Below are 27,338 nucleotides of genomic sequence, written 5' to 3'. Positions count from 1 at the left end.
ACCCCCGAACCTTTGCTCTGGTCCGGTGCAGTGGGAGCGCCGCGAGTGACCCCTCACCTCTCCTGGGCCGGCGGGGGCAGTAGGTCCGCAGCCCCGCCCACCGACAGCCCTTTGCCGAAGGCGACCCCGGCTTCGGCTCCCTTCCCCTCTTCTCACAGCGCTGACAAAAATGGATCCTCACGCAAGGAGCAACACCTCCCACCTCAGCCCCGCCCCTCGCCTTAACCCCGCCCGCCTCTGTGGCGGCGGCCCGGAAGCGCTCTGGCCGGCGCCCGGAAGCCCTTCACCTTCGGCCGAGCCAAGATGGCGGTGGATACGGCAACCGAGCTGCTGTTTTTAGACACGTTCAAGCATCAGAGCGCGGAGGTAACGTGGCGGTGCTGGGGCCGTCGCTGTCTTTTTTTACCTTATTCCCGGCTGCTGCTGCGTCCTCCTGCTCGTGGCGGCGCCGTGGTGGCTGCAGGGCACAGAGCACCGCTGGGGTAGGCCCCGTTGGTGGCTCTCGCCTCAGCGGATGGCCGGGCAGGAGGGAGCAGTCCCCGGGAGGGAGCCAGCTGAGGGGGAGCCCCGCCTTCTCCCCCCGTGCTGCCGAACCCCCCGTCGTGCGCCCATCCCCGCGCTTTCCCGGTAGCCCTGAGTGCCGTTGGCAAGGACTGAGGGAAGGCGCGGCGGTGGGAAGGGAGCGGAGACTTAGAGGTAACGGGGAGGAGAGGCGAGCGGAAAATAAAGAGGATTAAACTGGTTTGGGAAGTCTGTAAGAGAGGAAGACAGAGGGAGGGTCTGTCAGATACCTGACACTTTTTTGTAGCTAATGAGCAGAAGTATTTGTGTGTATGGGAGATACTCCCTTAGGTTTATGCAGCCCACGTGCATTGTGAACAAAATGAGTATTTCAAGCTTGCTTCAGCAGTGGGAAATCGTGCAGATATTCCACTTTGAGGCTCTTGGGATCCTGAGCATCCTTGAAGCTGCTTGTGTTACAGCAGATTTGTCCAGGGCCCATTGTGCTCTTCAGAGAGGAAGATGGGAACCATCAGGGAAAACAAAAAAGTGTTGTGTAACACAAGGAAGATGTTATAGAATTATAGAAATTCTGAACTATGTTTGTGCACAGGTATCAGGGGAAGAAAATTAAGTATTTTGAGCTGATACTGCAATTAAAAACAAATGGGAAGTTATTCTGGAGTAATTTCTGGCTACCATGACTAGGGAGACCCACATGTATTTTTAATTCTGCTATTTAAGACAGCATTGGGTGGGAAACACTCACCACTTCAGTTCCTCTGGGTAGGAAACAATAGCCACTCCTGTTCCCCTCAAGGGCAGCGTGGTCTCTTATTGAACATTTTTAATTGTGTATAATGTTTTCTGGCACTTTAATTCTTGCCTAAATCTTTTAAACCTAAATCGTATTGAATTTTTATTAAAGAAAAAAACCAAAATGCATATTACATGTTGCAGGAAAGCCTTCTTGATGTCATACTAATTATTCAGCCAAGTGGTCCATGAGTCTTGCTTTAGAGGTTGTGGTTCTTCATAGGATCGTAGGATGGTACCAGGCAGCTGCTTGCTCACCCCCGCTTCAGGGGGATGGGGAAGAGAATTGGAAAAAAAAACCCTGTGGGTTGCAATAAGAACAGTTTAATAATTAAAATGAAGTACATTATAATGCTAATACTACTAATAATAATTAAAAGGGAAAAAACAAAGAGAGAAAGAGATCAAATTAAATCAAAACCTCGACAAACAACAGTGATGCACAGGACAATTGCTCACCACCCACTGACCGATGCCCAGCCTGTCCCTAAGCAGCAATTGCCCCCCAGCCAACTTCTCCCCTAGTTTATATACTGCGCATGATGTGCTATGCATATGCTATGTGGTATGCAGTACCCCTTTGACTAGTTTGGGTCAGGTGTCCTGTCTGCTTCCTCCAGGCTTCTTGTGCTCTTCCTCACTGGCAGAGCATGAGAGACTTGAAAAGCCCTTCATTAAGCACTACTTAGCAACAGCTAAAACATCAGTGTGTTATCAGCATTGTCCTCAGAGTAAAGCCAAAACACAGCACTGCACCAGCTGCTAGGAAGAAAATTAACTGTATCTCAGCTGGACAGCTTCAGTTTAAGAATGTCTATATGCTTACAGGTGGACATATAGTTGATATATGCACTATTTTGTGAGTGTACACATGACAGAATTGATGTATAAATATAAAAAAAATACCTAATGTAGTGAATTTAGGGAGAGGAGACCTTCAGCATTAATTGTTTGGTGGCTGCTGTGTGAGAAATCAGTGTGTCTTTATGATTGCTTCTTGGTTTGCACAGACATCTTTTAGGAGTGCTGAAGCATTAGAATTCATTATACTTGCTATTCCTTTGTGGTAAACAGAAATGTTACTTGCAGAAGTTTTTCAGATGATGCTGCAAAATCGGAGAAATAAGCATACAGAATTCTTGTACGGGTCTAGTAAAACAAATTTATAGTATCATTTTTAATATTACATTTGTAATATAACATTTGCTAATGTTTGAAAATAAACCACACATTTTCTTTTCTCTTTAATTATAAAATTTAGATGTTTTGGTAAAAGGACCTTTAATAAGTTAAATTCCAGTTCTTACCTTTACCAGCATACATTGTTAGAAAAAACCCTATTACTGTGTAAGAGTTTCACAAATAAAGGGAGCCAGTTATGTAAATAAGTCAGTAACACTTTCTGTAAAAAAGTGTTAAATATAGAAAAGTGCTAGAAGATTATATAAAACCCTTTCTGTGTAACAGTATTTAACAGTGTTCAGCATTTTACGGAATTGAATTTTGTGATTTATTGGGATTACGATTTTAATTTGGTTAATAAAATTCTTTAACTGCATCATGTTGTTTGAATTTTACATTTCTTAGACTTTCTTTATTCTTTGTTTTGTAGCAAAGTACCAATATAGATGTAGTTCGTTTTCCATGTGTGGTTTACATAAATGAAGTACGTGTCATTCCTCCAGGAGTGAGAGCTCACACAAGTTTGCCTGACAATAGGGCCTATGGGTAAGTGAAAGGTAGCAGCTATCCAATGCAGGGACACCCTGCTGTTATTTTTTCTTGAACTTGTATATCTGAATAGAACCTCCAGTATAAAAATGTAAGATGCATTTATGTCTCTACTGAACTTGTAATTATTTTGGGGAATTACTTAAACAGTGTAATTTAAAGCCCTCCCCCCCGTTAGTCCTACTTACTCTGATGAGGAGCTCAACTGAGTTGATTTTTACCTTTGTTCTGTTTCCAGAGAGACATCTCCACATACGTTTCAACTTGACTTGTTTTTCAACAATGTCAGCAAGCCAAGTGCCCCTGTTTTTGATAGGCTAGGGAGGTAAGTGCCTTTAGGATTGCTGCGTGGCTTCATTATCTATCTTTTCTTCCTTAGAATTTTTTAGTGCAGAAAATGCCCAGTAGAAAATCTGTATCTCCTATGAGTTTCATGTTTGGTCTGGTTTTTGCTAGGTTGTGCTTTTGCCCTTCAGTCTGTGTGGGAGGACAGAGGTTCATGCTTAAAAGAAGAAAAGTTCTAATGTTTGTAAACTTGCAGAGCCCATATAAATTAATGAAAAGTATTTTGTAGAAATAAGTGATTTTGCACTCTTGTCTTTAAGAGCATGTATTCGTTCAGTGTTTTGCTATTGGCTTATGTGTTTAGTACTGCTGTGCTTCATGTCTTTAAACATGTTTTATATTAATGGAAAATAACTTTGTACATTTTATTTAACAGCCTTGAATATGATGAAAACACTTCAATTATATTCAGACCCAATGCAAAGGTAATGGAATGTGATTTAAATCTCCTTTCCTAAACGGCTATCATTTAGGTATAAATATGGTTGCCTGTGGTGCGTTAGCACTGTGTAAAGCATTTACTGTTTAAGATCTTATTCTGAAATTTGCCTGTAGTTCAGATACTCATCACTTTTGAGTCTGCATCTATAATGGCATGAGTTGTAGAACATTTGATTGCTTGACAGTTCCTATGGAGATTAGCAACAGAACTATCCATTACTTAGGAGCAAAGATAAATCAGAATGTTGTGGCTGCAGGCCGCAGCTAAGCACACCATTTTCAGTTTTGTTTGGGTTTATTTTATTCAGATTGGGCTGTGGCCCATGGTCATTTATTTATTTATGAATTTTTTGTCATTAATAGGCCATAGTAGATTAGGCAGTATATTGCAAGGAATTGAATAACTTTAGAGAAACTGTATTTATTTGTTGTAATGATTAATATATTTAAAGTTTTCTCAGTTTTCAAAATGTGGTGTAAAGAGGCATTTTATTGTTCAGTTCTCCTTTTTTGCTTTTATGCAGATACTGATAGAGTAAAATAACTTTTCTGAAGTTGTCTTGTGTAGTTTTTAAGTGCTTTTTCTTTAAAAAACCCAACAGGTCAACACGGATGGATTGGTTCTAAGAGGGTGGTACAACTGTCTAACTTTGGCAATATATGGCTCAGTCGACAGGGTAGTAAGTCATGAGAGAGAGTCACCTCCTCCACCCCCACCTCCGCCACCACCTCCTCAGCAACAGCCTGGTTTGAAAAGAAACCCAAAACATGGTAAGCCTCATAAGAAGGCAAAGATTTTGTTTTTTAAAAGTAAACATTATGGTACTCCATCTGAAAAAAAAACCCCAACCCCCCGAAAACAAACGCATAAATCAATGCTTTCGTATTTTATATTTCACTGGCTTTGTTTTTCTAGCTTTGTCTTTGTCCTTAAGTTTTCTACTTTTTTATATTTATATTTATATTGAAAATTTTTAAATAGGTTCTTGTATAGTGCTTCTTTGAGAGTGGGTTACTTGATCTATTGTTAATTACTGAATATGGTCAAAATACAGTTTAATTTGTGTGAACTTATTAATATTTGGATGTTCGATGCCACAAAAAAAGTTATTAGAACAGTATTAAAATCCTAACAAGAAAACTTCACATTCATTATTAACTTCCCTTTTGTGTATGGAAAGTAACTTACAGAAGAGTGTTTGCTTTGCATTGGTGTTAGAATGGCCATGAATAGAATCCAGGATCAAGTTTCTGCTTCAGTGTTGGTTTTGGACTTAAAATTAGAACTATCTTGTTCAGCGTACAGCTGTTGAGCTGCAAAATTTGAATACTCTGTGCAGTAATAACTGTTATAAACTGTAAAATCCAGTTGATTAATCTGTATGGGTTTTTTGGTTTGGTGTTTTTTGTTTTTTTTTTTAATTTAACTTGGATATTATTGGTAAAGTATTGGTAGTTCCGAAACCAAAAATGGCAATTACCCATGTTAATTTGAACACAGTATGATGTTAAAAAAAAAGAAGTCAGTGGTGTTAATATGCTTGCTTATTGGTGTAGTTCTTGTTTACATCAAAAGTGGTTTCAGAAAACTGCCTCACGTATTGTGGATGCAGAATACAGATTACATAGCTGGGAAATGAAGGTGTTCCCTAGTCAAAAGTAGCACTGAAAAACTGAAATTTCCTGCTTCTGTTCTTGTGATTTCATTAAATACAAGCTTGTATTTTCACAATAAATACAGTTGATGGAGAGAAAGAAGACCAGTTCAATGGCAGTCCTCCAAGACCACAACCTAGGGGACCAAGGACACCTCCAGGCCCTCCTCCTCCTGATGATGATGATGATGAACCTATGCCTGTGTCAGGTAGAATGAGAACAATCTGTTTTATCTGCTACACTCACTGTTTAGTGGAGGCAGGATTCTGTGTTCCTGCCCAATGTGAAGTTTCCCATCTGCTGTAGCTTCTGCTGGACAGGTTCAGTTTTAAGAAAGGGATTTGAAAGAAAATGTGTTCACTATGTTAAATTGTATCAATTTAAAAGTTAGTAGATAGCAATTCTATGATCCTGTATAATTGAGCATTGGATTTCAGAGAAGTTATCTTGTTTTCATTCCTTAAATTTTGTATATATTTTTAGTGGTTGGGGAAAAAGAAGATGATGTGGACCATAGGGAAGATTACTTTGAGCCCATTTCTCCTGATCGAACCTCCATTCATCAAGAAAGCCAGTATTCTGACGATGGAGAAGTGGAGGAAGATCAACAAGAAGAAGGAGATGATGAAGATGATGTGGATGTTGAGGATGAGGAGGATGAGGATGATGATGACGATGATGATGATGGACGTACAGTAGAGAGTATTGCTGATGAGGAAGAGGAGGAGGAGGAGGAAGATGAAGATGATGAAGAGGGTGAAGAGGAGGAAGAAGGTGAAGGTAAGTGAAGTTGTAAAAAATGAAAGGAAAAAGAAAGTCAGGTTTATGAAATGTTGATGGTGGTACCATTATGATTACGAGGTGTGAAGAGAACTAGATCTTCACTTGGTCATTGTGCCATTGCCTGCCTTATTTATGGTTCTGTCATCTCTTGAGAACAGTATTTTGCTGTAAAATATTTATTCCTTTATAGTAAATCTTCCTGTTACTTTCTATAAATAGAAGAAAACAGGTACAGCTTGTATAGGTAAGAATGAACATTCTATTTTGTCAATGTGTACCCCAGTGTCGTGGTTTAAGCCCAGCCAGCAACCCAGAACCACGCAGCTGCTCGCTCACTCCCCCGACCTTCCTTCCCCTGCTGCCGGAGGGATGGGGAGGAGAACTGAAAGAATGTAACTCCCACGGGCTGAGATAAGAACAATCCAGTAACTAAGGTGTAACACAAACCACTACTGCTACCACCAATAATAATAATGATAAGAGAAATAACAAGGGGAGAGAATACAACCACTCACCACCCGCCGACTGATACCCAGCCTGACCTGAGCAGTGATCCAGCCCTTGGAGTAACTGCACCCAGTTTATACACTGGGCATGATGTGGTGTGGTGTTGTATGGAATACTTCTTTGGCTAGTTTGGATTTGGTCTCTGCTTCCTCCGCTTCCCCTCCTCCCTGGCAGAACATGAGACTCAGAAAGTCCTTGGTCAGAGTAAACAGTACTGAGCAACAACTAAAACCATTGGTATTATCAGCGCTGTTCCCAGGCTGAAAGTCAAAAACACAGCACTGCACCAGCTACTAAGAAGGAGAAAAATGACTGCTACTGCTGAACCCAGGACACCCAGTTAAACTTTTTGCTTTATACATTCTTGTAAATGTCTCTGTTACTGCACTGAAAATCTGTCAACTGGGGCTTTCACTTGTGTCTGGAGAGAGAAAGCTTTCTGTATGTTAGATTGTTCTCTAAGCAGTAATATTTGCATTACATAAATTGTTACTTTTGGAGAAGATTCTCTGCAGTTATGAACTGTTTTATTAATAATTTTATTTTGTAACTGAATATTTTTCTTTTTAGGAGATGATGGATACGAGCAGATATCAAGTGATGAAGATGGAATTGCCGATCTGGAACGTGAAACATTTAAGTATCCAAGTTTTGATATTGAGTATACTCCTGAGGATCTGGCATCTGTCCCTCCTGTGACATATGAACCTTTTGAAAAGGAGCTTGGACCTCTTTTATACTTCAGCTGCCCTTACAAGACTGTATTTGAAAATGAAGTTGGTAAAATAAAGGACCAAGACCCTGAAAAAGAAAATTCAGGGGCAGTGGAAGCCTCAGTTAAATTAACTGAACTGTTGGAATTATATCAAGAGGAAAGGGGTGCAAAGTGGGTCACTGCATTAGAAGAAATTCCAAGTTTAATAGTAAAAGGATTGAGCTACCTGCAGGTGAAAGACACAAAGCAAGACTATATTACCCAGCTAGTAGACTGGACCCTGCAAGCTTTAAACCTTCAGGTAGCTCTCAAACAGCCCATTGCTTTGAATGTCCGACAACTCAAAGCTGGGACAAAATTGGTATCGTCGTTAGGAGAATGTGGGACTCAAGGAATAACAGCACTCTTGCAGGCAGGAGTTATTAACGTATTATTTGACCTGTTGTTTGCAGATCATGTATCATCCTCCCTTAAACTTAATGCTTTTAAAGCTTTGGATAGTGTTATTAGTATGACTGAGGGAATGGAAATGTTTCTCAGAGGTGGTGTAGATGTACATGAGAAAAGTGGTTATCAGAAACTTGTGGAACTCATACTGTTAGATCAGACTGTGAGGGTAGTTACTGCTGGTTCTGCAATTCTGCAGAAATGTCACTTCTATGAGATTTTGTTAGACATTAAAAAGGTGGTTGATCAGTTAGCAGAGAACACTCCTCCTCTTCCTAATCACACTGAATCAGAACAGGACCAGGACTTGGCAGGACTTGAAAGAACCAACCAAGAATATGACAATGATGTGGAGGCTCCTATGGACATGGATCATCTTTTGGAATCTTCTAATATAAGCGAAGGAGAGATGGAGAAACTTGTTAGTCTTCTTGAAGAAATCTTCCATTTGATGGAAACTGCTCCTCATACAATGATTCAGCCGCCTGTGAAATCTTTCCCAACCATGGCACGAATTACAGGCCCTCCAGAAAGGGATGATCCTTACCCTGTCCTGTTTAGGTATGGCAATTGCAAATTCACTTTCTAGAGCGTATTTCCTCCAACTTGATATAGGTATTTTTTAGCAGTGACCTAGTTTGACTAATGCTTTTCTAGAAGTTTCATTTTGTGCTTTATCATAAAGTCTGAGAGAGTTTGATAGTTAATGTACTTGTTATTTTGCTGGCTTCCAGTCAACCTAGTATGCATGTAACAAGAAGTCAACCTCTTTGCTATTACTAGTGTCATGCTAGCACTTCAGTTGCATTCACTTGTGCTAGGTGCTGTTCCAGTGCATGTTTGAAAAGCGGTTTTCCTTTGTTATCTTGGAACACATCTGTGCGTGTGGGTAACACAAGTCTGGAATACTTCCCTCTGTATGCCAAAATGGCAACATGCATGCCAGCCACAAGTTAGAATTTGTGCAGTTGTGTCAGCATTAGCTCAGTGTTTCATAGCACAGGCAGAGGAGCTGAGGCCTGCATGACTTCATCCATTTAAAGCATCTCATGGGTTATTTCTCTGATAGCAAGTTTCTATCTAGAAAGTATTTCTCTAAATGCTGACAGGTTGCTTTGATAGTAGTGATGTAGGTCATGGCTGAATACAAGTATCTATGTGCAAAGAGTCTTCAAATCTCCTTATATGTATGCCATACTGATTGATTTCTTAGCATACTTAACACACCACTGATGATTATTCAGGCAGCAAATTTAATAAAATATCAAGTATTATTTTGGTTGTAGGTAAGGTGGGGGTTGGTTTTTTTTGGGGGGGGGGGGTTTGAAGATCAGCATTTTATATTCAGGTATTCCTGTAAATATTATAGCAATTATGTTTTATAAGGTTACATTTTTGTATTACTTCATAATCAGTTATTATTTCTCGTAGTCCACAGATCAGTAAGTTCTGAAGCTAGGAGTCATGTAATTTTATATAATGGTGGGCTGATGCCAACCTTATGAAATTTAACCATGCCAACTGTTGGAACAAGTCCAGAGGAGGGCCACGAGAATGATCAGGGGACTACAGCACCTCCCATATGAAGACAGGCTGAGAAAGTTGGGGCTATTCAGCCTGGAGAAGAGAAGGCTGCGTGGAGACCTCATAGCAGCATTCCAGTATCTGAGGGGGGCCTACAGGGATGCTGGGGATGGACTATTCCATCAGGGACTGTAGTGACAGGACAAGGGGTAATGGGTTCAAACTTAAACAGGGGAAGTTTAGATTGGATGTAAGGAAGAAATTCTTTCCTGAGAGGGTGGTGAGGCACTGGAATGGGTTGCCCAGGGAGGTTGTGAATGCTCCATCCTTGGTGGTGTTCAAGGCCAGGTTGGATGAGGCCTTGGGTGGCATGGTTTATTGTGAGGTGTCCGTGGCCATGGCAGGGGGGTTGGAACTTGATGATCTTAAGGTCCTTTCCAATCCTAACTATTCTATGATTCTATGCAGTGTTATGAGATGATTGTAATATTACTGATAATTTTCCTGTTCTTTTTTTGTTTCCCAGGTATCTTCATAGTCACCATTTCTTGGAATGCATTACTTTGCTACTGTCTATGCCAGTGACAGGTGCACATCCAGGTGTGCTGCAAGCTATACGAGATATATTGCGCTTCCTGGCACAGTCACAGAAGGGGCTTCTTTTCTTTATTTCCGAGTATGAAGCAACAAACTTGTTGATTAGAGCACTTTGTCAGTTTTCTGATCCAGATCAGGAGGAAGGTCTCCAGTCAGATGGTGCCAATGAGGATACTTTTGCCCTGTGGCTCCTGCATTCAACACAGACATTACAGTGCATTTCAGAATTATTCTGCCACTTTCAGCGGTGCACAGCCAATGAGGAGACTGACCATTCAGATCTGCTGGGAACACTTCACAACCTTTACTTGATCACCTTTAACCCTGTGGGAAGATCTGCTGTGGCTCATGTGTTTAGTCTGGAGAAAAATCTCCAAAGTCTTATTACTTTGATGGAATATTATTCCAAAGAAGCTTTAGGGTAATTTATGCATTTATTTATATCTTTTAGATTTTTATGATTTGAAAGTATCTTTTGTAAATAATTCAGTGAGTCTGAAATATTTTTTCTTTTAGATCATGATGTTTTTATTAAAAAACTAAACAACCTGTAAGTAGAAGAACCTGATAGAAAATCAGGTTTGTCGTTTGTAACCAACTACTTAATACCCAGAACCTGTGTAGGTCATCCACCAAGGTGGTGTAACATAGGTCAGGCTTCTGGATATGTGAAAAAAGTCAGTAAGTAGGCAGTTTTTGTTTAAACATAGAATTTGACTGTGAAACAAGTAAAAGATTTGATTGGGGAAACTGGACACTGTACACTTCTCTGGCATGGGAATCTCTCAAGTTGTAAGTTCTTACAAGTGCTATAAAGAGTCATTATTTGTTCAAGGCCAGGTTGGACAGGGCTTTGAGCAACCTGGTCTAGTGGAAGGTGTCCCTGCCCATGGCAGGGGATTGGAACTAAATGATCTTTGAGGTCCCTTCCAGCCCAAACCAGTCTGTGATTCTATGATTATTTTCTCCGGACAGGCAGTGCTACTACTTTAGGTTGCAGTACTTTTAAAACAAGATTTGTAAACCACAGAGTTATAGAAAAACATCTGTGTCCTGCTCAACTTGCACTCATCTTTTGTGGAAGCTGAAGTAAATACGAAGTCAATTTAAAGAAAGCTTTCACTTTTCAAAAAGCATGGGAGGATAAGGGTTTGGGCTTTTTTGTTGATAATTATATGGGGCAATTCTTGGTGAAGTTAAAAGTTCTGTAGGTAGATTTTTGGTGGTCAAAGAATGAAAATCTAACAGAAATCCTATTGTAATAGCTAAGATCTAAAGAAAACCCTTGTTGTTTCAGAGACTCAAAGTCTAAGAAGTCAGTTGCATATAATTATGCCTGCATCCTTGTTTTACTGGTGGTTCAATCTTCAAGTGATGTCCAAATGCTGGAACAGCACTCTGTGCCTTTGCTGAAGCTTTGTAAAGCAGATGAAAATAACACCAAATTGCAAGGTAATTGGGTATTCTGTATTGAAACTTTGATATCCAGAGTTGTGCTCTGCACTGCTTAACTGTCTTGTATGGATATACCAGTAATTTCTTCCAAAACTTAAATGCACTGAAAGAAATTTGCATTCTTCAAAGTTTTAGTTTAATTCCCTCCTCTGCCATGCTTTTATTTCTTTGCTCCTCACCTGATTATCAGTTTTGTGAGAAGCAGGGCCAGTTTGTCAAACCAAATCACAAATCAGTCTGAGAGTAGTTGTCAGTTCATCCACAGTCGACTGCTGAACCTTCACATTTTTTAAAATCCTTCCAGGAACAATAGGTTTTAAAACTTTAAATTTCTTGTTCCCAGAAACTGGGACTTTCAAGTTACTCTGGACTAAAAGGCTGTTAATTTGTAAGAACTTCCAGAGTGAGTATGTACAGAGACTAGCTCCATTTGGGCATTTAATAGGAGTTTTGTATTCTGTTTGTAGTAGCCTGTTATGTACGTTAAGGGGAACATGCTTTGGTCCTTGCTCTTGATGGATTTTTCTTTAACTGACAGTGGGACCCTGAGTGTCTTTTGTAAAATACATTCAATTAAAAATAATAGCGATGATAAATGACAGTTACGAGTGCTTGGGTTAACTTGAGCCAACTTTTGTCCATGTATGTGAGGTATATTGCCTGTTCTGAAGTCTTATTTTTGTTGATGCTTTTCAGCTAGCTACAGCTGCATAGTATGCCTCACAGATTTCACACTTGACCTTAGTATCTGTTGTGTAAACTAAGTACATTTTTATTGAAAACAAATTTTATGTTCATAAATGCACTGACTTGATTAACTCTTAAGTTTTTGTTTTTTCTTTTCCCCCAGAGCTCAGCAAGTGGCTTGAACCTTTGAAAAATCTTAGATTTGAAATAAATTGTATTCCAAATCTCATTGAATATATCAAGCAGGTTAGTAAAATACAGATAGGTGCTATCTTGTAGTTGTGCTCTATAAGCTTAGACCTTTTGTAGTTTGATATTTTATCTTAGGTATGTGCTAACTAATATAATATTAAAAAATACATACTATTATCCAAAATAGATGTTTTCATTGAAGCTTATGATTTAGGCCAGTTCTTGCACTCAGTTATATTTATTGAAATAAAAACTACATGATGCAAAGATCCAGCTATTTAAGTCTTTCAGCTTCCCATAAACCACAACACAAATGTTGACCCTCCTGTTTTTTACTTCTTCCATATTTGTGGCTGTTTTCCAGAAGGTGGAATAACTGAACTTAAATGAATTGTGTGGAATATTTACAGTAACTAAATACAGGATTTGAATAGCAAGCTAGTGATATACTTGTTGTAAAGTCCTTCCTTGTAATACTGGTTCTTTCTTTTTTTTTTTTTTTTTTTTTTAACCTAAAAGAATATTGACAATTCGATGACCCCAGATGGAGTTGGTCTTCCTACTGCACTTCGCGTTCTTTGTCATGTTGCATGTCCACCACCAATGGTAGAAGGTTGGTATGTTTGTACTGCTTCACATAGAAATCTTAGTTTTTTGAGTCTTCTGCTTAAACAGTCTAAGGTGTAATTGTGATTGCCTGGGAGAAATTAGACATACAGAGATGTTACTTCTTTTCTGTACAGGTCAACAGAAAGACCTTAAATGGAATCTTGCAGTTATTCAGCTCTTTTCTTCTGAGGGAATGGACACCTTCATCCGGGTGTTACAGAAGCTGAACAGCATACTTATTCAGCCTTGGCGACTCCATGTCAACATGGGCACCACGCTTCACAGAGTTACTACTATTTCCATGGCCCGCTGTACACTTACTCTTCTTAAAACAATGCTAACAGAACTCCTGAGGGGTGGATCTTTTGAATTCAAAGACATGCGTGTGCCATCAGCACTGGTTTCTTTACACATGCTCATGTGTTCTATTCCTCTCTCGGGACGCTTAGATAGTGATGAGCAAAAAATTCAGAATGACATTGTTGATATCTTACTGACTTTTACACAAGGGGTTAACGAAAAACTTACCATTTCTGAAGAAACTTTGGCGAACAATACTTGGTCTTTAATGCTGAAGGAAGTTCTCTCTTCAATTTTGAGAATTCCCGAAGGCTTTTTCTCTGGACTTATACTGCTTTCAGAGCTGTTGCCTCTTCCACTGCCCATGCAGACAACCCAGGTATGGTTTATATATATTTAGCTTCTAAAGGATTTTAATTATGTATAATCCTTAGACCATTTTCACAGTTGTGGAAAAAAACCAGATACATGAAAGGGTGAATTAAAGTTTCTTTAAAGCATTTGTGTTCATATAGATTCTTTGAAGATACATCTTTTTCATCAGAAACAAAATGGGTATTTTTTGAGCATCTTTTAAAATCAGTAGTCTTATGTTGTTCTTTTGTCCCTTGTGAAATTACCTAGACTCCATTCTATTACTTAAACAATTAACAATGAAACAGTTGAATTTAACCTGGAATGCCAAACTCTTAATACATTAAGGCCCTCCATTCTTTTGGCATGGATCTTGAACCTGTGATCTTTAATAAGTAAGTGTAAAAGGTGTGTAACAACCAAAGCTCCTGAAGGAATACCCAATTTGCTGGAATCATGCCCTGTCATTCAATGATAATAATCAAAATGGCATTCCTTGTTTTTGATGAGGACAGTATTACTACTTAGTCTTTATATATATCTTCTGATAGAATTCAGGTTTTCTCACGAAAGGAGAAACCTCCCTCCTGTCCTTTTGTTCCTGCAGGTAATTGAACCTCATGATATTTCAGTGGCACTCAACACCAGGAAGCTGTGGAGTATGCATCTTCATGTCCAGGCCAAACTGATACAAGAAATAGTTCGATCTTTCTCTGGTTCATCTTGCCAGCCTATTCAGCATATGTTGAGACGTATTTGTGTTCAATTGTGTGACTTGGCTTCACCTACTGCTCTTCTTATCATGAGGACTGTATTGGACCTGATTGTAGAAGACCTACAAAGGTATCTTTGTTTCCTATTGCAAACATGTCTTAAATGAACTGTTAAATTCACCTTGGTTCTGTGCAGTAGATTTAGTAGGGAGAAAATACTTTCAGAAATATTACTTATCCATTATGAACTAAGTGAATTCTCAGTCCAGTGCTGTATACTGTGTCCTGAGAATGCTTAATGTTGCTAAGGGACCATCTGATACTTCTAAGTTTTGATGTAGTTTCACATTCTGCGTTTATGGTAAGTGTTTTAGGAAGATTTTCTTCAGGCTGTCCCTACAAAGCCTTATCTCATCTGTGAAGTGCTTCTAAAGGACCTAGCTGATACAAATAAGAAAAGTAGGCCAATAAAGTTCCTTATACTGGAGTCTGCACACTAACAGAGAAATGTGTAGATGTTTGTAAGCTCGAGTAAGTTGAATACCACAAATTCAGAAGGTTTGAAACAATGAGTATAGTATATTAAATGCATGCTATAGATTGCATTAATTAGATTAATTAATTAGTTAAGTTTTGATGGCAACCAGAAGTCATTTAGTGAAAGTTGAGCAGTTTTCAAAAAGTAAATGAAGTTGTAAGTTTACGTATGTAGACTAGGTGGGTTTTTTTAAATGCAGAATTATATGACTACTGTAATGGCTGCTTTTATGGTTTTTTAGATCACTTTAAAACAGCTTTCTCAAAGTGTATTGATATCCTTTCAGCAACACAGAAGATAAAGAGAAACAGTACACTGGACAGACCACTCGATTGCTTGCTTTATTGGATGCCCTGGCTTCACATAAAGCTTGTAAATTGGCTATTTTGCATCTTATCAATGGAACTTCTAAAGGTGATGAAAAGTATGCAGAGGTTTTCCAGGAGCTTTTGGCTTTGATGCGGTCAGCTGGGGACAATGTCACTCATCAACAGTGTGCTGAATATGTAACTTCCCTTTTGCAGTCTCTCTGTGATCAGGTATTTCCTATATTTATTGCAAAACGTGTTGATAATTGTAGGCGACATATTGAATGAGGTTATTTCTAGATGCCTGCTGTTTTCCAAAGAAATAAAAAAACCCCAGCATTGTTGAAATACAAAAAGCAAAAAAAGAGCATGGTTGCTCCTTTGGCATACTTGCTGTCTTGGTGCTGCTGAATGTAAATACTTCTGGTTTATGATATGTGTTTTTCATTATGTGCACTATTCTGTAGCTTATTAGAGAACAAACCCTGTATGGCACAAAGATTGACTGTCCCCTCAGATGTGGGTCGCTGGCAAAACTTGAGTTGTCACAATTCACCTCTTACATTGAATGAATACGTATCCCTTAGCTGTGTAACTGAAACGTTGTAAAAAAGTATTCCAATTATAAAGGGATATATGATATGCTGCTACCATAAAACTCCACCATTAAAAAATAAAGCACAGGTTACTAGAGCAAGGTAAGAAATGTTACCTGGAAACTGATTCATAGACTGGCCCAGGTAGTTTCTCATTATTTGTGTGCATAGATTTGCATGTCATTATTTTCCTTACCAGTTGCATGTATTTATTTGCTTTAGTGCTTACTCACTTGTGCAAAAGACATTTGGGCATTGTTGGTCAGTAGAAATTAATCAGCCTTTTGCATATAAACAACCGTATTTGTATCTTTGCCCATGCAAATTTATTGTTAAAGTCAGTCTTGTTTTATTTGATGCAAAATGTGGAGGGGGCAATAGATCTTGAAACTTGCTAGGTAGTGTCTTGACCTCTAAAATTTCATAGAACCACAGAATCATAGAATATCTAAAATTGGAAATGACCCATAAGGATCATGGAGTCTAGTCCCTGCACCTTGCAGGACTACCTAAAACTACACTGTATGACCAAGAGCTTTGTCCAGATGCTCCCTGAACTCTGACAGGCTTGGTGCCGTGCTTCCCTGGGGAGCCTGTTCCAGGGACCAACCGCCTTCTCAGTGAAGAGCCTTCTAATGTCTAACCTGAACTTCCCCTGATGTACCTTCATTCCATTTCCTGGGTCCTGTCACTGGTCACCAGAGAGGAGATCAGCACTTGCCCCTCCTCTGCCTCCTTCCTGTGAGGAGGTTGTAGACTGGGATGAGGCCACCCCTCAGCCTTCTTATCCAAGCTGAACAAGCCTCAGCTACTCCTCATATCTTAAGGGACATAGATTAAGGGACAGTTTGACTACCTAGGTGAGAAACTGTAGGCATGTTGTCCAGTGACTGTTTGGCTTTCACCTGTGGTTCTGCTATCACATTTCACCCTTTGGAGCTTTTATGTTTTTAAAAAATAATAATGGCTTGTAACCCTGAACAGAATCAAAATAAAAAGGATACTCTAGATTAGTATTTTACTGGTCAGTAATAACTGAAATACTGCAACAAGATGGTAAAGGGTTAGTGAAAGAACCTGCTATGGCTTATACTTAATGCTGGTATACAGAATGCATTTTTTACTATGTGTATAATCATTTTTTATAGGATATTGCACTCATTTTACCAAGTTCATCAGAAGGCTCTGTGTCCGAAACAGAGCAGCTTTCCAACTCTTTACCAAGCAAAGAGCTGATGCCCTTGATTTGTGACTGTCTGATGGAAACATTAACTAATTCTGAGAGCAGTTACAATTGTCTGCTGCAGTGTATCCGAACAATGATGTTCCTGACTGAGCATGATTATGGTTTCTATCACTTAAAGAGGTATGGTGTTCTACGATGTGACTGACTACTTAAAATAACTTAAAAACTTCTGCAATGTGAAACCATTTCCTTTGCCTCTAGTAGAAATGATGAGGATAAGGCACCTGAACTTTTTATTTCTCTCTGGGGCTTCAGTATTTTACTCAGTATTTTGGTCTTACTTTACTCGAGATTTTACCTCTGAACCATTTCTGCAGTATTTACACATGAGCACTTTGTTTCAAGAAACAGAGAAGTAAAAATAGGTTTATGTACTCCATTTTGTCACTCCAAGGCTGGAGGACTGGAATGAGATCTGGTGTTCGTGTCCTTCCCTTTTGAGTCACTCGGTAGTTAGAGCATTCATCTGGGACATTGGAGAGCTGTCTGACATTCTCTCTATTTTGAGGGGATTCAGTTTGTACTTTCCCACAGTGTCCTGACCTCCAGGCAGTTAAGGCTTTAGAAATGAGTGGTTTGGGTTTTTTGTATAACTACTTAATGTTGACTCCACTCCCTTCTAAACAGAACATCTGCATGCATGGGACAGTATTGTGTTGTTTGACACTTAATGCCTCTCCCTGTCTGTTGAAGGTGAGATGCAGAGAGGCAAGATATTTGTGAGGTTCCCAAACTGGAAAAGGTACCTGAGGTACCTGAGGCTTTGTCAATAAAAGGTTGTTTAAAGCACACTTCTGAGCAGTGCTGTGCTGCTCAGGCTGCAAGAAGCTATACAACCCACAAACTGAAAATAAGCAGATAAGATGCTGTTGTTTCTATGATTCTGTACGTCTAGCTGTCAGCTTCAGTGCACAGCCTTGCTATTTTTGTGTTGATGATTACCTTTCTGGTTTGTTTCTGCAGCTAGGCAGCTTGGGATGCAGTAAAATTGTAACATCATGATCCTGCTTTATACATAAGGTCCTTTGCAAGCAGATATTTCTGTACTCCTATCCCTTTGCCACCAAAGATGAAAATGTAATTTCTTGCAGGTTTTAGAGGTGTCGCTGTAGTACGTATAGCTGTGTATATGAAGTCTGAGATATCTACAGACAGCACTGGTGGGAACAACAGTCTACTACAGTGAAAATAAGGAAGGTCCAGCTTCTAATCTTGATATAGGCAACTTGATAATTGTAAAATTTAACAGATTTGGTTTCATATAGCTTATTTTCCTGTATCTATTTCACTGTAATGTGTTAGAATGAAGCACTAATCAAGTATTTTCTCTCTTTTCATTATGAAAACAGCTCCCTAAGAAAACACAGCAGTGCTCTCTACACTGTATTAAAGCGAGTAATAACTAGTTTTAGCAAAGACACAGGTGAACTGGCCTCTTCTTTTCTGGATTTCATGCGACAAATTCTGAACTCCGATACGCTGGTAAGTGAACGTGTGTTGGATACTTAGAGAAACTCAGCTGCATTTCTCTGCAGTGTGAGGCATGTTGAGGAACGATTATTTCAGAAAGCAGTAGACTGCAGATTGCTGTGTCAGGCTTTTCCATCAGTAGTGTTAGTGCCATCTTTAATTTTTAATGAAAGCTGGGCAGAACAGATGTTTATTAAATAAGAGGGTATTTCAGTAGGCAGAACAGCACAGTGGTTCATCCTGATGTCTTAAGTGAATAGCATGCTATTGTTTCCAGGTTTAAGATTTGTGGCATCCTGTTAGAGAGTTGCTCTATTGATATGTACTATATATAGAAAAGAATCTAAAATGTTTGTTAATTCTGTGATACAGACCTCAGCTTGTCTAGGAAAGGTTTGCATTCATCTTGATGCAGCATCTAAACTTGCCTAGTAAAGTGGACTTTATTAAAGTACTTTGTATTAAATGTTTTTAAATCAGGAGATTACTCTTGTTTTGCTAAATTTGCTCTAATGTGTGTTTGAATTCTGAGGGATTTGCAGTCCAGAAATATAACGAATATTTATGTGTGGTTATTTCTCACTTGCCAAATGTTTCAGGGATGTTGTGGAGATGATGGAAGCCTTATGGAAACAGATGGATCTCATCCAGGCAGAACGCTGGGTCTGACTACTGCAGAGTTAAAACATCTACTACAAAACAAAGAAGAAACCCCAGAAAACCTGCTGCTTGATCTGGAGAAGCATGTTATGGTAAAAGGATTTAAATGAGCAAGTTGATGTTGGGGTCTTGTATCTGAACATGCTTTTAAAACAATATAGCCTACCCCTCCTTGGTGGGAAGGGTGCACAACTCTGTGGCACACCTTGTGGAACTGGTAATAGCTGTTGCCACTGTTTCAGAACTGATGTCCAAAATCACCTCTTCTGTGCAGGATGGATTCTGACTTCATTGTTTGCCTTGTGGTAGTGGTAAGGAGTGCCAGATAGGGTTGGTATCCCCTTGTGCTGAGAGAACAAGCACACCGTAAGAGAACAGGCAGTTAACTGTGTGTTGAAAGGCAGTGAATGCATACAGCAGAGAGCATTGGATATGCTGAAGCAGATTGTTAATGTAATAAGCAACAGGAACCACTGCTTAGCAGTGGCTTGATGTTACTGGTAACCAGTAACAAGTGGAGTACCCAGAAGTCAGTACTGGGGCTGATACAGTTGCATGTTTTCATCAGAAACGTGAATGGTGGATACATCTTCAGCGAATTTGTGAATGACAGTAAGCTGTGGGAGTGACTAAAGTGACAAAGAGGAAAGCCTCAATCCAGAGAGACTTCAATAAACCTGGTAGCTTTGATGTAGCTGAAAGCTTGTGTGGTTCATTATGAAAGATGCAAAGTTATGTAGTGAGAGCAGGATAACCTCATGCCTTGATGTGGGCTGGACTGAAAGGGCCAGGTGATTATGGTGGATGTTAGGTTGAACCTGGACCAACAGCATATGGTCACTGCAAACAAGGCAGACTGCTCTGTGCTGTCCTGGAAGGAGCACAGTCAGCTAATCAAGGAACCGTACTGTGTCCTTCCATGGGATGCTGGTGAGCTCTCCTGTGGAGAGTTGTGTTTTCCTTGGCCAGCTTTGCCCTCTCACCAGTTCCAGAGACATCTAGGGAAGCTGAAGAGTGTTCTACCAAGGTGGTCAGGGACCTAGAGCACATGTGCTGTCAGGAGAGGATGAGGAAACCAGGCTTGTTCAGCCTGGCGAAGAGGTTAAGGAGCTATCTCAGAGCTACTTAGAGCTGTTTGGGAGATAGTAACAGAGGTGGTACAATCAAACTCCTGTTGGAAATTCCAGATGATAAAACAAGGGGCAGTGGCTCCAGATGGTAGCTTCAGAGGTTCAGGTTGATTTTAGGAGGAGGGGGAGGAAATCACTGAGAGAAGTGCAGTGCTGGAACAGGTTGCTCAGGGTGGCTGTGGGCACATGATGACAAGGTTTGTTTTACAGCATATTGGGAGGCTCCTCTGCTGTTGTTTGTGTACTCAGGTGTCTTCGTTTCAATATATGGAGATGGATAGACCATTTTGTGTAGTATCTCCCGCCACCCTGTTAATTAACAAAAACATATTGTCTTCTCTGAGGAGGGGAAAAAGTTCTGACTTGTGCTGTGTTGCCTTAGGATCGTTCAAAGGAAGATGATGGCCTTGAATCCTTACTGGACAACATCGTTGGAGTGAGGCAGATGTTGGAATCTGCGGGTGATTCTTGTCCACTGAGTGACCAAGATGTGGAGCCTATTCTTTGTGCACCAGACTCTCTTCAGAATTTGTTTAACAACAGGTAAAATGGTTAAATATGTGAGCATACCTGTAATTTACTTAAGAAAATGCAGTAATTTATGCATGAGTATATTACAAACAGAATCTAAACACCACTGTTATCAGTACTACCTACTAGTCCTGGTGTATTTAATTTCATGTTGAGTAACAAGGGTAAAAGCAGCAACATTCACCCCACGTTCTGTAATGCTGCATGTACTTGCAATTGGTTGTCATTCATAACCAAAGAGGTATTTGGCATTGTTTTATTGCAGGACTACCTATGTGTTGGCAGACGTGATGGATGACCAGCTGAAGTCCATGTGGTTCTCACCCTTTCAAGCTGAAGAAATAGACACTGATCTGGACATGGTAAAAGGCTTCATTAACCTGCCTGAAGTGGATATAAAAACGAGGGTCAGCCTGAGATAGTAGCATCAGGAATTCATATGGCCAAAGGGTTTGTTTTCCTGAACTCACTCGGGTAAACTGACCCAGATACCAGGGTTGGCATTTGTTACAGGTTGTTACCAAATGCCTTCAGGTTTACTTGAAAGCAGCAACAAACCTGGCACCTTCTGCAGCGCCCTAATGCAGAAGTCATCTTTAGAGGAACAGTTGTGTCAGTCTTGACCTGCTCCTGCATTGCTGCTGTGGCTTTACAGCAGTTTGTGTTAAATGTAGACACAGAAGGTGATTTCTTTTCTTTTCCTTGCTTGTCTCTGTCATTGCAATACCCAGAGAACCCGAGAGCTACACTTTGTTAAAGAAATCTTTGCTCTGATGTGACAAAAGTGGAAAAAAACGGCTCTAGTAAATGAAACTTCCTGCACAAAAACTTGTCACAGGATTTGAACCTCAATTTGTATAATTTAAACTTTAAATGTTGTCTTGAAACATAGACAGTAACATTCCTTTTTTTTTTAAATTGAGCAGTTGGCAGTGTCTTAATTTAGGTGAGAAATAATCAGTGCCTGTTGACTGCTTTGCCTTTGTCCTTTTTTAGATACGCTCTTTTTAATGAACATGCAGAGGTGTTCGTATTTTAATTTCTTAAGCAAAACCCAAACTGTTGATTCCTGTATAAAAGCAGCATTAATAAATGTATAGGACTGTAGCTTCAGCAGAAGAATGCCTCACTGTAGGTCATTTAGTGACAAGTGTTCGTACTTAAAAGCTATGCTCTTGCCTTTGCTGAGATCCAGAACCAGCAAGACAATGTTGCTGCCCCTCTGCTGCTCCTTTGTTACTTAGTAACAATACTGCTGCTTTTTTTTGAGCTACGTAACTGCATGGAAAGGTGCTTTTTTGCTGTGATAGAAGAACCTTTGTTGAACGTCATCCATCCTCGTGCAGCATGTTTTCTTCTTCAGAGGAGCTAGTGATGATTGTTGTAATAAAACTATCATTGCAGGTAAAAGTTGACTTGATTGAACTGTCAGAGAAGGGCTGCAGTGACTTTGACTTGCAAGCTGAATTAGAGAGATCATTTTTGTCAGAGCCTTCATCTCCTGGACGCACAAAAACCACAAAAGGGTTCAAACTTGGCAAGCACAAGCACGAGACCTTCATAACTTCGAGGTAAGATGAGTGTAAAGAGTAAATAATGTGTTCAGCACTGACTTGTATATCCTCAAACCTTTCAGATTACATCTCCAATATGGAGAATGCCTGACCTTCAATATGAATACATTTTTACATTAAATAAATTATGCTTTGTCGTGACAGTGGAAAATCCGAGTACATAGAGCCTGCAAAGAGAGCTCATGTTGTACCACCACCAAGAGGAAGAGGCAGAGGAGGATTTGGACAAGGGATTCGACCACATGATATCTTCCGTCAGAGGAAGCAGAACACGAGCAGGCCGCCCTCCATGCATGTGGATGACTTTGTTGCTGCAGAGAGCAAAGAAGTTGTTGCTCCGGACGGGATACCACCAGCCAAAAGGCCACCAAAAGTGTCGCAGAAGATTTCTTCACGTGGTGGGTTCTCAGGGAATCGCGGAGGACGAGGAGCTTTTCACAGTCAGAATAGGTTCTTTACACCACCTGCTTCAAAAGGTATGTTGTTTCCTGTATCAGAATTGGTGTAAATGAATGCTAAAAATGCTTCAGGAATACTAACCAATTTACTAGCAGTTAATTGTTCCTGGTGTGAGATGTTCCTGAAGCAGTGTTGTTGAAGTAAGTTGTTTAGCACTAGAAAAGGTTCTCTCAAGTGCTGTGGAATTAAAATAAGGCTGTGAGTTGCCTTTTCTCTCCTTCTTTTACAAAAGAAGTTAGCTGTTTTCTTTTAGCAATGGTTGGAGCACTTCAGAGATGCAGTCATAAAAATAAAAAGCATTCTCTGCCATTTGTGACATGGTAGTTCCTGAACTCAAGCATCACAATGCATTTCTGGCTTTAAATGAGGCTTTTGAATAAAAGGATGGCGGAACCTGACAAGAAGATGCAGTTTTCAGTGAATCTGGAGATTGTAGCTACACAGTGTGAAGTTTCTTTCATATACAGACAAGGTTGCATTCCTTTCCATTCTGTAATTAGGGCAAGTCTTTGCATAGCAGAAACACAAAATACTTCCATTTAGTAAAGTTACAAATACTAGGATTTACTTTATCACAAAACCTTGAAGTATAGGAGTCTATCTTCCTACACTAGATAATGTGAATTCTCTTAAACTTGAGTTCATGTCTGTAAAATAGGTATTTTCCCCAATTTTGTGTATAATACAGTAACTTGCAGACTTTGAGTTAGAATACTTGAGGGTATGTTGATGCAGAGTAGCTTTATCTATTTGAATGATGTACATGATGTATTTATTACCCTGAGTATTGTGAGGCTTGAAATGGAAATCAGAAAGTGATGTTTACTCAGCAGTGTGTGGGTTTTTCTCTCCCTATCCAGGAAATTACAGCCGTCGTGAAGGTGCTCGAGGCTCAAGCTGGAGTGCACAGAGTACACCCAGGGGAACCTACAATGACAGTAGAGGTGGTCAAAGCAATTTTAACAGGGGTCCACTGCCACCACTGAGACCATTAAGTTCAGCAGGTACATGGTATTCATATGGGCATCGAACTATAGAAAATTCCTTGAATTTCATTTTTGCTTTACAAATGAAACCGTGCAAGGATGCTGCAGACACCTTGAAATTCAGCAAATGTTTTAAACATATATGAACAGTTATCACTGAGACTGTGTCCAATCCAGCCCAACTTTCCTACCAACTGCCCTGTAATCCGTAGAACTTGCTGAATTGAACACTTGATCGCAGAACCTTAATTTTGCATTGAGACTTTTGCAGTTCGGTTCTCTTCGTACCTACATGGTAACTATAGAGCCCATCAAAGCAAAAATACTTGCCTAAAAGAAAAGTGAGCATTAAGAGGAGAATCCAGATGCGGTTTGTGTCTCATCCTGATGTTGTCCTTGCGCTTTCCCAGCAGCTACTACGCCTAGGGCCTTTTTTTTTTGTTTTTTCCAACTGAGTATACTTTTCTTTGCTTTAAGGCTACCGACCGAGCCCTCGGGATCGTGCTTCCAGAGGCCGGGGAGGAATCGGACCATCTTGGACAAGTGCTAATAGTAGTAGCAGTGGTGGCTCAAGAGGGAAGTTTGTTAGTGGAGGCAGTGGAAGAGGTCGTCATGTACGTTCCTTCACACGATAAAATGAGACCCAATGGAACAGCCCAACCATATGAACTTGTGTGAAGATGACAAAGAAAAGAGCGGCACTAAAGGACCAATTCAGAGTTACTGCTCTCTGAAGGACACCAAGAGAATATTTTTGCCTGAAGAAAATTTTTTGTTTGATACAAGACTTGAAATTTCAATAAAAGTCAAGACTTTTTGTGTACAATTGTAAATTTTTTGTTGCTTTTGAAAGAATGTTTTTTTTTTTGGACTTCAGTAGACAATGCTCAGTAAAGAACCTCTTTGAGTTGAGACTTGAAGGACTTCTAAAATACTCATTGTGCCAAACAAAAGGTACAGGCGTTTTGTGTGTGACTTAACTACCGCAAGAAGATCAAATATATATATATATGTATATGTAAGGCAATTTTAGTTTTCTTTCTCTCAGGTTTAGAGCCATTAGCCCCTTTTTGATCTTTAGCCAATGTGAGTTATTAATGAATGAGGTCCATCTGGCAGCAGCTGAAGTAGCAGGTGATAGAAGATTGATCGAAAATGATCTGTGAAAGAGTACAACTCTAAATGTGATTTGTGTAGGGTTTGTTGTACATCTCTGGTAACGTGGGTAGACACTTAAATAAGATCACACACCTGCTAAAATCAGTAGAAAATCCGTCATTGACTTAAGGGAGAATAAAGTGATGTTCTAGCATTTACTACTCCGGCTCATGCATTAGGAGCACAATACTTCATTGGACAACAGAGTATGCTTTGAAATTAAAAGGCAAGGTGCCTGTACCCTGAGAGAGCCTGGAGTTACTTGTTGCCTGCCTCTCTGCTCACTTACATAGTTGAGAAGGCATAGAGACAGATGTCTGAACTGTAGAACCACACAGTGAAGCAGCAATGCTAAACCTTCCCTTTGATTATAGATGGTTGGGATTTTTGTTCCTGATGTTAGGCTGAAATGTAGTGCGAAAAGAAACTTTGAGAAGTAGGAATTGGTAAAGAAATGTTACCACTGGATTCAACCCTAAATTTATTTTGTATTTAACTCAGTGGTTGAAGTAAGCTTTGTACATGTTTGGATTCGTTTGGGCTCCATGGGATTCCATAGAATTAACTGGTTCTTGGTAGCCTTTTATTGCATTTTTGGATGGGATGAGGTACACATACCATTTGACAGATGAGCTCCGCTGTCAGACTTGGCTGAGCCTGATTTTCAGTCCACTTTGGTCTCCTGGCATTACAAAAGTGCTCTAAAGGGGTCTTCATCTACCTAAGTAAGGCCCAGTTGTAATGTTCTTGTTCTGTGTAAGCTTACATTGGGCAGCTTGTCTGCTCAGACTTGTGAATTTTACTACCCAGTTTTAAGCGTTTCTAGAATTTGATAGTACTTCAAATCCATTTTAGCCGTATGCTGCACAGCTAAATGAAGTGGGGTTTATCTGACCCACAGAAGGCCCCTATTATGTGTCCTTTCGCTGTGAGGAGACTGGGACGGCATCCCACTGTTTGAGAGGTGATTGGTTGGTACAAAGTCAATTGACACAAACCCCTGTCCACTGGCTGGGTGCAGTTCAGCGGGGTTCTGTCAGTTTGCGAAGATTTCAAATAACACAACAAAGATCTGTATTGCCAGCCAGCCAATTTACTGAATGGTGAAATAACAGGAAGCTGTAACGTTACTAATAATGCAATTGCAATGACTACAATGGGTGGAGCTCTCACTGCGTTACAGGTATTGATGCTGTTTTTTTAAGGAGTGCTGCACAGCTATTTTCAAAGCTGAGCAGCTCCTTTACACCATGTGTTTAAGGTAGTTTTATTTTTCTTGAGCCTTCCCTGTGTTGGAAGTTCACAGGGACACCGATCACTTGTTTTCTGTCAGAGGATTTGGAATGAAAAGTGCCAAGCATGGAATAAATATGTAAATACTCAGTCTTGGTTCTTGAACGTTCAAAACACATAGCATGTCCACCAGTCATTTTCAGTCTAGGAGGAAATAAAAGGGTTGGTTGAATTGTTTGATGTATGCAAGCTCTGTAAATTTAGCTAAACTTGAAGTATACACGTATCATGTTTTGTTTTGGGTTTTTTAAATGAATTTAGATCTGTGACCCTTCAATGCAAAGTGGTTCCTTTCTTGGATAAATTCAACTTGAAATAATGCTGTTTGTTTAAAACTTAGAGGTACTTGGTTTGCTCTTTTAAACTGAATTCCTACCATGAGTGATTAACACTTTAAGTATTAAATTTTGCTTTTTATACTCTGCCCAAAAAGAAATGTTCAAGTTTTGTGTCCTGACTGGAGCCCCAGAACACTGGAAGTGTGTCGATGGATGGACAGGTGTAAGCAGGTACCAGGTTATCTGCACGCTATAGCTGTGCTGTGCAAGCTTTCAGCCTTTTTTAACCCATGGAGTAACTCCTACCCTCAGGCAGGAGAATATGCTCAAGGCAGTTAATGCAGAACACCGCACACAGCAAATGCTCTGCAGTGCTCTGTGCTGATAGTTCATGTTTAAGCAGATGCATCCCTAGATCACACCTTGTGAACAACTTGTTTTCCTACATGTTCATATCCTACATGTGATGTGTCTGTAGTGGCTGTGAAAAACCTACACTGAGAACAAGATCCCTTCAGTTGAGAGAATTAATTTTCCCCTTCTTGTCAGTGTTTCCTCCTCTGTTTGTGCAGAACTGGAGTGTCACACTTGTGTAGTCCTGGAGTTTTCAACTTTGGGTTAGCTCTTCACCTTCAAAGCTGCTGCTCATCCCATGCAGAACTCCCACCTGTGAGGCAGGAAAGAAGTCCTTGAAAAGGGACAGGGCCTTGTTTATTGCTATATACTGCCTCTCTTGGC

General features: G+C 40.0%; 1 protein-coding gene across 2 annotated transcripts; it reads left to right on the top strand.

Moving 5' to 3' along the window:
* Positions 1-286: 286 nt before the first annotated feature.
* On the top strand, positions 287-24,886 carry VIRMA (vir like m6A methyltransferase associated). 2 transcript variants are annotated; one of them, XM_080611733.1, is made up of 24 exons: positions 287-366; positions 2,930-3,045; positions 3,287-3,373; positions 3,770-3,818; positions 4,437-4,605; positions 5,576-5,698; positions 5,974-6,270; positions 7,354-8,503; positions 9,993-10,484; positions 11,361-11,515; positions 12,369-12,451; positions 12,917-13,010; positions 13,141-13,685; positions 14,268-14,503; positions 15,198-15,450; positions 16,964-17,181; positions 18,411-18,543; positions 19,131-19,283; positions 20,704-20,864; positions 21,118-21,214; positions 22,257-22,423; positions 22,571-22,902; positions 23,746-23,889; positions 24,349-24,886. In XM_080611733.1, exons 1-24 carry the CDS (start codon positions 304-306, stop codon positions 24,504-24,506), a joined length of 5,475 nt encoding a protein of 1,824 aa, XP_080467859.1. In that variant the 5' UTR covers positions 287-303; the 3' UTR covers positions 24,507-24,886. The 2 variants fall into 2 exon arrangements, with proteins under 2 accessions (XP_080467859.1, XP_080467858.1); XM_080611732.1 differs by having other exon boundaries at positions 7,351-8,503.
* Positions 24,887-27,338: the final 2,452 nt, after the last annotated feature.

The sequence above is a fragment of the Psittacula echo genome (genome assembly GCF_963264785.1).
Source record: "Psittacula echo genome assembly, chromosome: 2".
NCBI lineage: Eukaryota > Metazoa > Chordata > Aves > Psittaciformes > Psittacidae > Psittacula > Psittacula echo.
The sequence above is the reverse complement of the archived record's forward strand: the minus strand, read 5'-3'. Positions and strand labels throughout refer to the sequence as shown.